At 34.9% G+C, this 17,725-nt stretch overlaps 1 protein-coding gene across 2 annotated transcripts in view; it reads left to right on the top strand.

Annotated features, from left to right (window-relative positions):
• Nucleotides 1-1,495, top strand: part of TAP38 (thylakoid-associated phosphatase 38) — a 128,050-nt gene extending 126,555 nt beyond the window's left edge. For both annotated transcript variants that reach the window (XM_089791768.1, XM_089791767.1), the window contains exons 7-11: nt 49-165; nt 336-390; nt 508-540; nt 704-750; nt 1,078-1,495. In XM_089791768.1, coding sequence (XP_089647894.1) covers nt 49-165; nt 336-390; nt 508-540; nt 704-750; nt 1,078-1,213 — 388 coding nt within the window. In that variant the 3' untranslated portion in view covers nt 1,214-1,495. The remainder of the gene's footprint in view (nt 1-48; nt 166-335; nt 391-507; nt 541-703; nt 751-1,077) is intronic.
• Nucleotides 1,496-17,725: the final 16,230 nt, after the last annotated feature.

The following is a 17,725-nucleotide window of genomic DNA, read 5'->3' as shown; positions in this document are numbered from 1 at the left end:
TTTATTATTCAAATTCAATAAATAGATCCCTGAATGATTATGTATCAGAATCAAGTTCAATGGTGACTGGGTTACTGCTTCTCCTGACATATACCATGCACAGTTGGGTCCTGATACTGAGTTTATATTACTTGCCTCTGATGGCCTTTGGGATTGCATGAACAGGTACTAGGATATATATGTTTTTCTGGTATTTCTTCTCTTCTGAATATACCGTGGTATTTGAAATTTGGTGGATTTTTAGAATGCATAATCTTTTGTCTTCGACTTTCTACATTCTGAGAGGAGCATGAAAAGTGCTGTCTAGTTTAAATCTTACTACTTTATCTGTTCAGTGTGGATGCTGTAAGGTTTGTTAGAAATCAACTTAGACAACATGGTGATGTGCAGGTATGGTTCTCTGTCTTTTGTTTTCTTTTCACTACTTCCTAGCTTTGAACAAGACATTCCAAAACTTTTTCTACGTACTCAGTTTCTTACAAGTTTTTTGATGATGGTGGTTTTCAGTCAGCCTGTGAAGCACTTGCTGATGCCGCTCTGGTAAAACCTTTTTTGACATGTTTAAACAATTGGGTCTTTAAGGATATCAGCTTTTACTGATTTTTGGTGTTATATTAATTATTTGGATGGTGACTTCACATTTGGAAGACTAGGGATTTGTTAAGTTTATAATGTTGTGACAAGAGAATGGTCTGTGTTGCAGAAACGAGATACACAGGACAATGTTAGTGTTGTTATTGCAGACTTTAGGTAAATGATTGCAATGCTATTTGCGTATTGACATTATTAAAGGTGTGGGTTGTCTGAAAAAATGATTTATTTCTGTGTCTACAATTCTTAGAATGAATTGTGGGCTGTTAAGAACTTTTAGGAGAGTTAGCTTTCACAAATTTGGTGTAGAGTGGCATGACCATATAGCTAGCTTGTTGGAAAGACAGACTGTAAGCCAGTCATACCTGTCTCAGTTGTAGTACTTATACTAGAGTACCCAAGTAATTTTAGTTGTTTCTTCAGTGTTCTAGACCTTCCTTGATCCCACATGTTTTATTTAATCACTCTTTTTGCTTTGCTTTATAGAAGAATAGAACAGCAAGATGGTCCTGAGGAAGAGCAGAATTTGGGGAGTGAAATCTTGCAAGCAGCTGCCACAGTTGCTATTGTATCCTTTGGAATTTGGTTAACCTCTGTCTTTGGACAAGAGCTTGTGAGCTGAAGTTCTCTTCAAGCTCTTCGCCTGTAACCTGATTACAAAAAAAATATCTATACCCCATTTTGTAATTGGAAATCTTCAATTGCATTGTACTAATATTTCTCATTTTATGTGGAGATGATACATACATACTGCATCACTTTATTTTGGAAAATCTCCACTTTTCTGTTTATTTGATTTCTGTTCAAACTGTTTATTTTGTACTGTAAGGTGTAATTATTACCAAGTTTGTGCAGCCTTAAGAATATTGTGGAAGTACAAAAAAAGGTACAAAATCTGCTAAAACTCTTGTTTGCTCCTAGTTCGTCAAACAATAGCTTGGTTGTTTTAGATTCGTATTTATGACTTTGGAAAGGCACATATAGAATATAAGAGAGTATTTATAATGTCCATAAGGTGAATTGAAGGTAGTGTATCTAAAAAGGTGTTTCCTCAAATCATCTGAAAGGCAAAATTTATATCTCATCACCATCTCTTACCCTTAATTGTTTGTTCAAGACACTTTCAAGTTGGGATGTTAAAAAATCTCAACTCCCTCTCATGTTGCATCTTTTTGGGGTAGCTCTTTCCTTTTCACCAAATACTTAAGGATGACTTTTGTTCCTTAACCTATCCTCTCTCGCATCCAGCACTGTTTTAGCTTCTAGAATTGATTTGCCTTCATAGTCAAGCAGAGGTAGCTCTTGTGAAAGAGTGATTCACTATCCTAGCACCTTCTTGAGACTCTTGAAATGTATTATGAATTATGCTGTCAGCTGGATGTTCTACCTCATAAGCTATTGTACCAACTCTACTTACCACCTTGTAGGGCCCATAAAAATGTGGTTTCAACTAGATGATTGTCTATAGGGATACAACCTCAAAAACACCATATCACCAACCTCAGAAACTGTCATGCCCAAAATCCAGGGCAATACACACCAACAATATTTTTTTTTCGGAAAGAGAAGTCTAGGTTAAATACACATTGACATTGACTTGGAGCAACTAAGTTTGTCTGTGAGTTGAATGTTCCAGATGCACATACTTAAGGTCTTTGAGTAGTGTAAGGTTCATTAACTGTGAAATGACTTCAATGCTTACATCTTAACAAGGGGGTTTTAGGTCTGAATGTAGTACTCAACTAAGCATATTAGAGTGTATGCATTAGTAAATTTATTAGCTACTTGGACAATTTGCCTTAACATTTTACGAACCTAGTTCCATCTCATTGTCCTATTTGAAGGTAACACCCGAACATTAATTACTCGTTTGCTACCAAATAAATTAAAATAACAACCTACTCTCCTTGGGTATATAGTCCCTAAACAACTTGTCACTACAAGGTTAGCAAGCAAACATAATTTTAAAAAAAATCATCTTCAAGAAAATAAGTTTTAATGCTTAAATACATATATCATACAATTTATTAAAAACAGCATTATAACATATATATCTATGTATGCCTAACTTATTCCTTTCGTCCACATATTGGTTAGCATGCTCTCTCTCTCTCTCTCTATATATATATATATATGCCTCACTTCTCCACTTTAATTCACTCTTTAATGAATCTATATGAAATTTGTGCACTTTAATATTACTATATTCCTAATTTGTGGAGTATGATGTGAATCTTAATTAGTATACATACATTTGAGTCGTATAACAGTTACATCTTTATATCTAAATATCTAGCTATATCTAATTATGTTTGAATCTCTAACTATGTTAATGTTTACACACACATAAAACATTGATTTAACTCCTAATTATATAAAACATTATGTACCTTTAAGTAGCCCATGATGCTATACATCCTATTTAATGCATATATTAGACACATAAATTCATAACAAAAACCCCATGATTAACCTATCACTACAATACGCTAACCCCCTACATCCTACTCCCCTTTCCCTAGTCTCCTCCTATTTTCTAACTGCCCACTTATATCAATGTCGCCCCTCCTAGTTGATTCCCTTTTTTCCAACCCGTGTGCGTTTAAACTCCTTGCTAACCCATGACCCATAGAGCAAGGCAGTAGTATGGTCGAGCGAGTGGGTGGTGTTAACAAGGATGGGAGACATGAGGGTAAATGTGCACCCATCATGAGAGAGGCGACGTGTTTGGTGGTTAAGGTGGTACCAACAAGGCGAAGTAGCTCTGCAGCTGACAAAATGGTTGTATAGAATAATTTATTAATGATTTGAAATTTATAAAACAATGAACTTACAATTTTAATTTAATATTGAATAACAAATTAATACCCATTATGTCAGCGGGATAGACGATTACATACCAACAAGGGAGTGCCGCCACGTGGAGCCCTCCCACATTGCTTGCAAGCGCTCTGCACTTCCCCTTCAACACACTAGCCAAGGGTTAAAGGGTGTTGGGTGGTGGAAAGTGGGCGACCCATGGGTCCAACTTCCCAAGCCGCCCAACAACATATTATATTCCCCTTTTGTTTTCTTTTAGGGTACGTTTGGCAGCAGGAATACAAGTGAAATAATCATGTAAATTCTTAAAATCTCATATTCTTTGTTTGGGTGTAGCAAATCAGAATTGTGAATAGGAATATGTATTCCAATTTTGGCCCAAAAATGAGCATTTGCAATTCTACTTAAATAGGTGGAATTGGAATACATATTCTTATTCTAGTTTTATTTATTTTAGAAAACATAAATTTTGTGTCCGTGAATTCCTTATCAAATTTTGGCTAAACCAAATAGAGAATAGGAATATGTATCCCTATTTTCTATTGTAGAATAAGAATTCTTAATCCCATATTTCTATTTCCATAGCCAAACAAGCCCTTAATTGTTTTGCTCCATGATGGATTTGCTTATAATGCCCCCTTTGTGTTAGAAGGGACCTATTTAGAAATGTTTTTTACTTTTCTACAAGATACCTGTAATCTTTAACTCTAAAACCTATTCTATGCTATGTTAGAGTAGGTGTTTATTCATTCCTATATATATATATATTCTAAAAATGAATCTTCTTAGAATATTCTCTATTGTGGCTCTTGGGAAAAATAATTTTAATCCACTCTCCCATACATTTTCCACAGAGTGAAATGCACTCTTCCAACGTCTTTTTTTTTGTTCAACCTTTTGGTTTCCTATTGATATCTATATAATCTTATGGAAGCAATGGAATCCAACTTAGGAACTTAAGTAAGCTATTTACGTAAAGGGCTTCTAAGTCTATCTTTTAGATTGTTAATCAACAAGAATACTATGAAGTAAATTCTATTCATTCCTTCACAATTAAAATTGAACTAGGATTACATTCACATATAGTTCCAATCAAATTATGAAATCAACTTCCCAATTTAGTTATATTTAGAGTACAAATTTCATAACATTTCATGAATCAACCTTGGAATACCTCAACATATGGTTATTTACTTTCAAGTATTGTTGAGTACAATGGACTAACTATTTGGAATAATATTTGGACAAATTACAACTCATCATGGCACTGCAATGCTTCTATTCGTTGAAATATAAATGCAATTTAATACAATAATGATACATTACACATGAACTTTCATACTTTCTTCCACTACAACTTTGCAATAATGCAATGCAACAATATGAAAAAGATGAGAACTTTCCATTACAATATACAATGCAAAATGTCAATTTTTCACTTTTCTTCACACTACACAAATATGATGGTCAACTCCAAGCTTCTCCTACTTGATCCTTTGTATACAAATCTTACAACTACATTTAAACAAAAGTCATGGAGACCTCACCTCCAAGCTAGTAGAACCAAGGCTCCAACGGGTTACAATCATACAAGTCTACAAATGCATAAACATCACAATTACAACTTTTACACTCCCAACCATTGCTTCATAATGGATCACAAATGGAACCATAAACAAAAGGGTGAAGATGAGCTTTTCAAGAGGAGAATCACAATGCTATTACAAATGATATAACATGACAATTACCATGCCTCTACAAGGCTTCTACAATATAGTCTTCTCTCCACAATAACTTCACTTATCACCTCCAAAACACAATGTCAATAACCATGGGTTCATGGAGTTCATACTCCATGAAATTTCTCTCTTCTCCATGAGAAGAGGCTCTTAATTACATTGTCAAGCCCAACTAACCCCTTCACCCAAGGCATCTTTTCTATCCCAAGGGTGAGTGAAGCCTTCACACTCAAAACAACACTCAAATCCAAAACTAAAACCAAGAAGGAAAAGAAAATGCAACAATTCTTCATTCTTATCTCAACACGGCACAACAACAATCTACTTACAATATGCAATCACATTCGTACATGTTCATATTTGCATCACGATCATACAAGATTCAAATGAAGAGCAATTCCAAGGCAAGATGCACCAACCTTGGTCCTATGCAAAAATGACAATGAATGTTGAAAAGAGCTCCCTTTTTCCCTTAGCTTCCAAACTCCAAAACCCCAGTTGTCTCTCAAATTTGAGAGTGGGTAAACACTCAACTAAGTTGCCCAAAGCCCTCTAAAGAGGCCTCCAAAACCTCTAACTTGCCCATTATCTCATTATGGCAATAACATAAGCCTCTTTTCTCTTACACTATTGTCCCCTCCCAAAAATGTGAGCTTGGCCAAGTATGAGGGTGAGGAATGTTAGAGTAATTTGATATTTCCTAATTAACTCTAGTCTACTTCAGTTAAACTTTAGGCATCTAATAATTAATTTTTTTAATTACTTATTATGATGCAACTTAGGTTAGACTTTTTTCACGTTTCAATCTCCTTTATAAGGACAATCTCTCTTTGTAATTAAATTAATTCATTTTTGATAATAGTAATTTTTTTTTGCTCATCAAGAATGCCTGATTTATGGATTTAAGAATTCTAGCCTCCATAGGTTTTGTTTCTCTCTTTCTGAGACAGGTGTTTGCATGCAGGTGATTCTTGGGAGTTGTTGGGCTGATCTTCCATCAACTTCAACATGGTATCAAAACTCTAAATCTTCATGCACCTATTTTGTTTATGAGAGGTCCAGTTTGGTTTTCAGATCTGTAACTTTCAAAGGATTTTGTATTAGATTTGGGGGGGGGGGGGGGGGTACCTATTTTTTAGGGCACTTTGAGCACAAACATACATCACCATTGAGCTTAGAGCACTCGGAAACCCCCATTTCCATATAAAATATGTCCAGTTTGGACGCTATTGAAGTTTGAGGTAGTTTTTTTTCCACCTAGGCCATTTTGACTTGGGCATGCCAATCAAGGCAATGATAATTGTATTTCTAAAGACAATTTAAAGGAAGGCATGGTTTCTTGATCCTTTCAGGGCATACAAATGGTAGGCCTTCTATGTTTTGTGAACAAAATATGTCATTTGTCCATAATGCCTTCTCGTTGGGATCTCCTCTGACATTTTTTTGTTACATGTGCACACACTCTGAATGATTAAAAGGTTGTTGCATGTGCTTTATAAAAGCAAATGCAATTGGGCATCCTTATTTTTCGGTGGAGTCAATTAACACTTCTTCCCTGCACCAACTCCATCGGTCAATGCAAAGTGCATGCATTGGGATTCACTCCTCAGCCCAACACCATCTTCATGTGCTCTCGCCATTTTTTCAATTTTGTGTATTTGGGCTGCCTTTTTTTATTGGGCATAGATTATGTTTTTGGTGATGGGGATTATATTACACAATATTTATTGTTTGAAGTCCATTCCATCTCGCCATCTTGGTCTCGACTTGTTTGGAGGCCATGTAGGAACCAACGCAACCACAACAATTTTTGGGTTATTGAGAGGTTTGTGCCATTTATTTGATGGGCTACTTGTTTATTGGCATTTTTTTGGTGCATGGGGGTGGATTTTATGGAGATGTCTTCCTTTTGGGCCTTGGACCAGTTGGTGGCTTTTTTGCTCATGCTCAGTGCCTCTTTTCCAACTCACTAGTTGTTTTCTTTGTGATGACGAATTAACAATTTATTTAAGCCCAAGGTCAACATCTATGGACTACGTGATTGTCCTCCATCCAAGCCCATGATTGATGGTGCTCATTAGACCCCACTCGCCCACTTTAAAGGCACTCTTCCACCTTTTTTGGTGCCTTGATAGAAGGTTGTTTTTCTAGTGGATTTGGCCAGGGGCAGTTCTGCCATTGCACCTCCATTCAACAATCACCATGTGTTTGGAGCCTCCATCAATTTGCTTCTGGTTTAGGCATTGTTCTCTACTATTCACATCAGTTTAATTTTTTTGTAGATTGGCATGCATGGAGATGAGAATGTGGAGAAAGTGAAGTGGTATGTTTGGCCAAAAGGCAATGCATCTCATTTAAATTTGGTGGTGGTGCTTTCGAAGGGGAGCATTGCAATTGGTTTGGGCATGGCAGTAGTGCTTGCCTCCTAAACATTGCTCATATTATTATGCAGGGCCGCATGGTGCCTTTGAATAAGGTGTATTCTACTTGGTTTTCGGGGACATTGGAAGTCCATGGTCATGGTTTCCAAGCATAAAGGTTGGTCTTTGTGCAAGCACATTAGTTTTCGATGAGTGAGACCTTATACTTTCTTAGTAACTGTAGTCCATCACATTTTAGAGTGATGAATATGGCAGTTTTTTTGCCAATAAATAGTGGTATTTTCCCAAACACATGAACATGTTTTTCATTTCAGTACATGCTTTTTGGCGATCGGTTTTTAATTCGGCACCGACCCCTTGATTCAAGCTCTTGTTTTCGGCGGTTGGACTTTTTCTCTAGTAGGGGTCTTTTTCTGGCTTTTTTTTGCCTCAACGATAATTTTCTTATCAAATTTGGGCTCGTCACTTGCTGACATCAGCGCCACATCAACATTTCATCAGCATTCCAAGCACCTCCTCGGCTTCTGTTTGGACTTACCTTGTGTTTTTGCTTATATCTCAGGCATACAGACTCCTTTTTACGAAAATGATATGTTGCCAAATAGATGGTTTGAGCTCATCATAATGGTACAATTAGTTTTTAGTTTTGATGCTTTTTGATGACTTTTTCTACTGTCAAAGTTAGGGGTATAGTTTTGCACTCTGAGAGACATATCACGAGCATCCGATCTCTGATTTGGAAATTCTTTATATTGTTGGAAAGTTCTTTTTGAGCTCTTTCTACTGATGCTAGTTGTTTTTCTAGATTCTACTCCAAGCATATTCTATTCAATCTTTTGCATTTTTGCATTCTAGTGGATATCTTGGTTGTTTCAAGTTCGATGATCAATTTTTTTGCTTCAGATGATTCATCATGACTTGTACTATCTATTGTATTAGTCTTATATCTCTTCTAGTCTACACCGAGATAAAGTGTCATACTGCATTTGTATTTTCATTTTAGTAGTTTTTCCTTGTTTTGCTTTATGATTTGAGCAATGTCATTTGCGGACACTCATGCAGATTATTGTGTTCTTGGGATTCATCATATCTTGTGCCTTATTGTACATGCACTAATCATGATTAAAGTGCCATGGGAGGTTGATGTTTTTTCTATGTTTTCCATCTTCCTTTGTCTAGTGAGTGTCCCTTTTGTGACATTAGCCTCATGATGTGTCTGAGAATGATCACCTTAGTACACACATATGTACTCTTTTGTGCATCTTGATCGTGGTTCCTTGACATGCAATTCTTTTAACCCACTTTTCCAGTTGCCTATCACCTCACCTTTGTCTACATTAGGGGGGTTATATTCTATTGTTTCTCATGCTTCCTTGGTTTGATTGGTCAACTCTTCAACTTTTGTGTTTCATGCCATATGTATCTTCGAGTTCAGTTGTTTTCCTTTGTGCGCCTCTTGATTCGATGTAGATTACAATCTTCTCTACCTGGTCAGGTTCTATTTTAGTGGAGGTTCTTTAGATCAATCGTTACTTTCGACAGAGCTTTGCAACTTCTATATGCTTTAGTGGTGTTCTTCATGATCATCTTTTGTTCCTGTCTTCTAGGACATTCCCTAGTTTGGAGGCTTCTTCAGTCTTTCACTAGTTTCTTTTAGCATGTTTTCCATCTCTTTTTGGAGTATGGTTTTTTCCATGTGGTTTTCTTTATTTCTCCTCCTTTCAGAGATTTGGTTGTGCTTGCATACCTTATTAGGCCTTGTTTTTTGGGACCCAATTCTACTTTCAGTAGTAGTTTCTAGGTTTTTACCTGCTCTCTAAGTTTATCTTGAGGGGGGGGTTGGGGGAGTGGGGGTGTTAGAGTAATTGTATATTTTTTAATTAACTCTAGTCTACTTAAGCTAAACTTTAAGCATCTAATAATTAATTCTTTTATTAATTATTATGATGCAACCTAGGTTAGACCTTTTTTGGGTTTCAATCTCTTTTATAAGGACGATCTCTCTTTTAATTAAATTAATTCACTTTTGATAATAGCAATTTAGTTTTTTGCTCATCAAGAATGTCTCATCTATGGATCTGAGAATTCCAGCCTCCATAGCTTTTGCTTCTCTCTTTCTGTGACAAGTGTTTGTATGTAGGTGATTCCTGGGAGCTATGGGGTAGACTTTTCATCAACTTCAACAAGAAAAATGTCATGGGAGAACTATTTTCCCAATACTAAGAAAATGGCTTATTTGGAAGGTCTACAAAGTTATCTAGACGTTCTAATGTGAGAATTAGACCCCCTAACTTATATTACTATCATATGGGTACCCTATTTCTACTAAAATGATACCTTAGGACCACATTTTATCCCTCTAAAGTCACTAGAAAGTTTGAATTCGAAATTCAACTTGTTGGAAACTTCTCCTAACAACTCTTTCAAGTGGGGTTAACTCGGGTACTTCATTGGAGTTAATTTTAGGTTAAGTGACTTCTTGCCAACACCCTAATTGACATGCCATCCACACATGGACATTACAAGTGTCAAGTGACACCATAAGGCACATTACACATCACAATGACATGTTTCTAGTTACATAATGGATTTAATCTACTACACCCATACAATTCACATTTACAAAATAAAGCACATAACAATGAGGTTCAATTCTTTCCAATAGATTCAACCTTGGCTTTATCGAGTTCACATAAGTTTAGGCCTTGGTTCTGTGATTAAATTCCATGGTTAATTCCCTGCACACTAAACTCGAGCATCAGTAGTCCAAGAGAAAATTGTATAAAAATGTGTATGTACAACATATCAATATTAAATAATTGCATTCAACATTTGGTATGCATATTAATTCATTTTTAATTAAATTTTCCTTTCTAAGCAATATCATATGAAATACTTGCAACATTAAAATATCATGATCTGCTCATACACATTAATTCCTACTTTAACATACCAATTTAACATCTCGAGTATGACCATGATTCAATTTCTATCATAACAATGAAACACTAAAAGCATATACATTAAGTCATTAAAACATATGAGATAAGTCCTAATACACAACATGAGTAAAGGTCACTAAAGTGAAAACATCACAAGTAAATGAATAATGTGAATCATTGTCTAATCAATTCAAAAGTGTGTCAAAACATCAAGTCTTAAGGTATGAAAATGTAAATATATCATCTATGCTATGATGGGCCAAGACAAGGCCTCACAGAAACCCTTTCAGTTCGATGTCTAGTAGCATATAATTTTTTCTAGTTTTGAGCCTACTTAAATTGTCCTTATATGAGTGATTCACTACCCTACCACCTTCTTAAAACATGAAACATGAAATGTATTATGAATTCTGCTGTCAACTAGAAGATCTACCTTATAAGCTATTGTACCAACCCTCCTTACCACCTTGCAGGGCCCAAAACAAAGTTTTCAAATGGATGATCAATGATCAACAAAATCTCTTCATTTAACAAATGAATGCTCTAACACAAAGGCATCAAAACAATACAAGTCATTATAGAAAATTATTGAAATGAAAACAACAACATCAAAGCATATGTCCACAAAATCAAAAGAAGAGTTATATATGCAAATCATGTAACACAAGTGTTTGAGTGGAAAACCACTTTGAAAATGAATATTATTGAGCCCCATGGCCAAATCACATTTGTTCATGTTTTATGCCTAACTTGGAAATACCTCATTGTTAAATGCCAACAAGGGCATTTACATAAAATACAATTGTTTTAGCAAAGATTGAGAATATATAAAAAGGTTTACTATGTTTCTCTACACACCAAATACTACTTTCCTTATGTCTACAATGATGAATCATTCCATCATCTTCCCATTTTAACATATCCACAACGAGTAAACTTAGTCAATCATCACATTCTCCTTACATTTGAGCAAGGGTTTTGTTTCAATCATACAATCTTAAGACTGTTATTAGAAATCTGTTTGCAATGACTCATTTTTTTAGTGATTGAGAATAAATTTTTCTTTCAATTTTCCATTCCATCAACCAACCATCAAGAAAACGTCTCCATTTTAAAACTACAAAAACTCTTTAAGTAGTTCATAAAATCTGGTATTCACAGAACCAAACTAATAACCACCTGTTGCAAGAACTAGTCATTGATATTTGACACAAATCTTCCGTCTTGCATCTAGTCAAGACTAAATACCTTCCTTAGCCCTAGCATTTGAATTTCCTTTTTAATGATTAACATAATTATGATTTAATATAATTTTGTTTATAATAGTTAATAAGTCATGTCATTGTGAGTGGTTCTTGTTACAAGTTCCTATCATTGTGGAGGCATGATCCAAATCCTTATTGTAAACCTTCAGATCTCAAACCCCAGTTATCTTATTTGGATCAAGACTTCTAGGAAACATAACAATGAGATATACAATGCATCCTGTCATTCATCAAACTTATTTCAAACAACATATTATGTTAATTGCACTACTCATAAAATTATAACTGAAATTGCCTATAACATTGAACCTCTTTTGCACTTTAACATCTATGTTTGTCTTAGTATTAATGCATAATGCAATTTTGAAAAAGTTGTCAGTCTTAATAATGAGAATACATCTTTATTAGAAGCTATTACCATATGACCCCGTGAATCGAAGTAACATTGAAATGCCTTCAATATCATTTAAACAAATGGCAATGTGTTGATAGTCAAACTTAACATTTGACATAAGTGACAAGCTACCAAACTCCTTTGGCATTGATGCCAATATCTATAGTAATTATACCTTTAATCCCTTTGATGAAATGCACTTCATGATCTCAAGCTACATCATTCTCTATACTTGCAAGCATATTCTAACATTGTCATTATCTTCAGTGCTTCAAAGTCTAGTGCACTTCAATTTCTTGCACTTCTTATACATATAAGAATACAAAACTTTTGCAAATTTAAACACCAATCAAGAAAACATTATTACTGCAATTGTAATCAAACAATCAAACACTTTCAAACTAGTGCCATCATTAACATCAAATTCTATATCACAAGGACAAACACAAATCCTCGTAAACAATATCAACAACTATGCATGTTGCACAAGGAAACCTCAACAAACACTATCAAACCTTAAACTGATTTAACTCTAGTCATCATCAAACAAGATTAACATTTGTAAATCTTCAAATCTACTTTCTCTCTCAACTTCTCAATAGCTATGCTCATCTCCCCCTTTGACATCAAGATAATGGGGAAAAGCAAGAGGTTTCAGGTAAGAAAATATGAAAAATATGCTCCCTCTAAAACCAAATAATTCATGCATTAGTGAATAAAGGAAAAAGGTAAGACACATAACCTTTGTCTAAATGGTCAAAAATTTCCTTTGGCAAGGGTTTAGTTAAAATATCATATGGTTTGTGTATGCATTAACTATGGGCCTATAATTCAACCACACACTTCAACATAGTCATTACTAGTCAGGTTCATCCAAGAATGAACATGAGGTTGTCCATATTGAACGTCTACACAATGCGACCTATTGCCTTCTATCTAGACGAGGTTTTACTATGCACTCTCAGAATCGAGAGATCAGTAACCAAACCAACTAAGAATTAAGGATTTGATGAATGCAAATGCAAGATTAAGCTAAGAAAGTATGTAGATTTATCTATGTTTTTGAGATTTTATATGCAAATAGATATGAATTAGTCTATATGAAATGCAGATTAATTTAAGAACGAGATAAGAATATTTTGTCTAAATGTATGCAATGTAAACTGGTATGTGAAAGTAAATGATAGCAATGGAGTCTAGAACACAAAAATCCTAGAGTGCTCAAACTGACAGTAATTTGATACTAATAAATTATATCCTCCAAAATGAGAAGCAAAAGTTTCCCTTTATAGAATCTCAGCATCGATCAACAATCAAGATCAAACCATATGAATGGTGGAGATTTGAAGAAAGTTTAGTCAAAATAACAAGTTTCCCTAATTGTAGGAGTTGATTGATTGCCTTTGAGGTGAATGAGGAGTTAACCAGATTTATTTCTTTTTCTAATTTTAGTTGACTCAATGTTTCCAATTCTGAACTGAAGAGAGAATATTGGAGAACATATTTGATTTAAAGAATTAAATATGACCTCATAATTGAGTATACTAATTAATTAACTAATTAAATTCAACAATTTGGATGAGGGTATTTAATTTAACCAAACATATTTAATTCCTTTTTCATGTGTATATTAGCTAAAAGGAGTTTATTCAATTTAATTAAATTGCTAGGACTTTATAATTAAATCAATTTGATCAAAAGGATCATTTAGCTAAATTAAGTCAATGTTCAAGAATTAAATAAAGTGTGAGATTACTACAAGTTAATGGTTTTCTACATAATTACAATAAAAAATGCCTAGTACAATAGGACTTAAATGATTAAGAGACTTGATGTTGTAATATTGTTGCACCAAAATTGGTTCAGAATGACAATGTGCCGATTTTGGGGTATTAAATTTGCCCCTCTTTGAATTGATGTGCAAGAAGCACATTGATTCAAAGAACAATTGGAAGTCTAAAAAATATGAGTGGGATTGGTTCCAAGATTGGTGACATAAAAACCAACAGATGAGATTTTTAGGGTTATCTCTAGAACAAAGCTTAACCCTCCGAAGTCCAAATAGAACACCCAGATACCATTCTAAAAGAACAAAGATTGTCATGATTTATAGAATTAGCCCCAAAACAAGGCTCAATCCTTAGAAGTCTGGATTAGATATCCCCGATACCTATCCATTAAAAGATGACAAGATCAATCACAATTCATAAGATTGTCCCCAGAATGAGGCTTAATCATGAGGAGTCTAAGCAAAGCACCCAGATACTTGTCCATTAAATAGTGACTTAAAGAAACCTTAGGATTATCTCCAAAATGAAGCTTAATTCTCTAGAGCCCAGATAGAACACCTAAATACTTTTACATAAAAGAGATAAAAAGACCTATCATGAGTCATATGATTATCCCCAGATTGAAACTTAACCCTCGAGAGTCTAGGTAGAATGCCTAGATACCTATCCATCGAGCTATGATAAGGATTGTCATAATTTTGATCAATTGATCAATAAATAAGATAGATAGCATATGATTCTAGATAGAGGGAATAAGGATGCCCCTAGTGATGAGATGCCCCTACCGATGAGGACATTAAGTTCAGATAAGATTTGAAGCAAGATTTGATTGATGTTATGATGTAATCATCCTACCCCCTTAGGAGCAAAATCGAAAGATGACACATCAAAAAAATGACGTAAAGTTGTAGATTTGAAGGTACTGATGTAATTAGAGATTTAGAAGAATGTAGAATAGATCAGAAGAGCATATAAACAATTTTGACTCAATTTAGAGTGATTTAGAGGTTCGTTTGACCAAGTTTAACTAGAGTTGACTTTTGATGAAAAATGGAAAATTTTGAGAAAACGTTGATGTGATGAGATTTTAAGATGAATATTGTGTCAGAAAGATGGACCACAGAAGCTTTCGATCATGACGGTTCCAAAATTTTAAAATGCATTTTTAAAGCTATTTATGAGTATCAAATTTCAATTTTAATCCTGAAAATGAATTTAGAGTAGTCAAATTAGTTGATGGGGCAATTAATCAATCACTTTTGCAATCAAGATAAAATTGTGACATGTATGAAAGGTCTTCTGCCTCTCAAGTCAAGAAATACAATAAAATGAATTACCAAAATTATGCCATAATGCAAGTCTAATATGAAATGTTGTCCTATGCTAGATGCAATCCTTAGGACTTGGTTACTAAACCCATAAGATATAGTTTTCATCACAGAGCATTTTGTATAGGCTATTGAATGTTGTACAACCCTCACTGATATTTCTATCATGAGGATATGAATATGACATGAGCCGTAGATTTTTCAAAATGAGATGTAAGCATTAATGTATAAGAAGCCAAAATGTCCAGAACATCCATTCCTGTTGATTTAGCAAGAAAACATAATCATCAAAGCATAAATGCTAGAATGACCATAATGTGTCTTGTTGACAAGCATACCATAAACGAAAGAGATCCCTCTCATGCTAAGTAATTAATAAGTATTATTGTAGGACAATACAATTAGGAATGTAGGAATGTCTCTTTAGTAGGAAGGCGATAGTAGGTAGATGGAGTTAGGACAATTGGTGACTAACACAAGAGATATTATCTAAGAACATAGGGCATTTCCCCCTAGGCCTACCCTATACTATGACTATTGGTGTAAATAAGTATTTACTATTTACACTTTACTTAGTTTATTATTTTGCATTATTTTATTATTTATTTAGGTGAGACACTTAGGAGTTTGTGTACTCTCATGAGTTATGATGATGACAACACATAAGTATGCAACTCTATTTCAGCACATGATGTCTACAACACTAGAGTTTGCATCATTCACTAAGTTGTCATGTAGACAACACAGTTATTCACACTCCTAATTTAGCACATGTTGTCTGCACCACTGATTCCATGCTACACCATTGTAGACTTATCCTCACATCATCACACTTACTTCTGTGCTTAATGGAGGATAATCCATATCTGGTGGACATGTGATTGGTTGTATGATTTATCATGATGCTGACTTCTATGAATTCTATAAGCTCTCCAAAGGCCTTTATATACAAGCACTCCTAGTGTACTTTCATATGGCATACTGAATGAATATATCATCATTCTGATCATACTCTCTCTTTGGTCTACTATTGTGCTTGCATTTGAATTCCTCCATCTTGGATGAATTATGCCCTAAGCCAAATTCTTACATGGTATTAGAGCACAGGGAGATTCTCTACACATAACCATTTGAGACTATTCATCCTTCAGCACCTCGACCCAAATTCAAAGTACTATAGAAATTGAGAGCATCTAGAGCCAGATCTGACCCCACCATTGCGTCTGAAATATCAATTTGGTGAAGATCAACTATAAATTTGTCTATGTTGAGCTAAAGTTGATCGTGAGGGAATTTTTTTTCGCAAACTGGCACTCGAAGGCATCGATTTGCAAACTAGGTATGGTCGTTTAATCGATTTGATTATTTGTTTAACAGATCTGCATTTAATTTCTTCTCTACAATTTTTCTTCCGAATTGGGTATTTTAAGATTTTTTCCCTAGTCAGAGTTTTTTTTTTGTAGAATTGGGTAGTCACAACTCGGCTCTGCAATTTCAATATTTTGTTATTTATTATTTCATAGGGCACGTAATAGTCAAATATGGGCTAGCAATTGGCTGTATTGCAATTTTCCAATGGCCACCGCAGAGAAAATTATTTAATCCACAATCGGCATTTAAATCCAGCTACAAATCAATTTTCTGGCGCACAACTATGATTTTTGGCAACCACATTCGAAAACTGGTAGTCAATCTTCCACACGTCAGCGATAGCTCTTTTATATTACCCGTGCACAATTTTTTTAATAAATTGCTTTGCAAGCGATATCCCAACGAATGTGAGATTTATAAACAAAACTCGACACATATTTAAGTTTCTGGCGGTCATTGAAAAGTGCTCCGATGTAGTAGATATTCTGGTTTGTTAGCATATACCGGCCCGCTGCTACAAACTTAGCCTATGAGAAAACCCACCACCACAAATATAATCTTCTAGTGATGCTATTAAGAGCCCAGCGATGGAAAACCTGCTCAGTCCAAAGCCACGCGTACTCACAAAACTATGACACATGGCTCACACACAGCCCTTTGTCCTGTCCATGTCGCGATTCTTGCACACCACTTAGTAGACACAAGGCAGACATGTGGCATTATTTGATTAGCCCACACCAAGAAGACCACATCAACCAATTCTAATATAGTCAGTAGTATGGTGAATCCAATCATCGCCCTGTCAGCATCCACGTCGACAACTGTACGATCCAACTTAGGAGGACACATCAGCAAACACGCAGGCAGACATGCCAATTTTTTGCCCTCCTATCTGTACAGTCCGTACGTTTTCATACTACCACATCATTTGCTAATGTCATCATAGGGGTAGAAGTTGTAGACATCATCAATTTACTGGCCTAAATTTGGCAGTCTTTTGACCGTCGTTCTAGAGAAAATTTGAACTACTACAATGGCCATATGACTATCAAATTTAACCCTATCTTTTGCTGATGCAACCCCTCTCCAAATTAATTTTGGATT

Source organism: Cupressus sempervirens, chromosome 7 (assembly GCF_028749045.1).
Source record: "Cupressus sempervirens isolate cs-2001-9-10 chromosome 7, ASM2874904v1, whole genome shotgun sequence".
In the NCBI taxonomy this organism is placed as follows: domain Eukaryota; kingdom Viridiplantae; phylum Streptophyta; class Pinopsida; order Cupressales; family Cupressaceae; genus Cupressus; species Cupressus sempervirens.
Note: the sequence above shows the minus strand (reverse complement) of the source record. Positions and strands in the feature narration are given on the sequence as shown.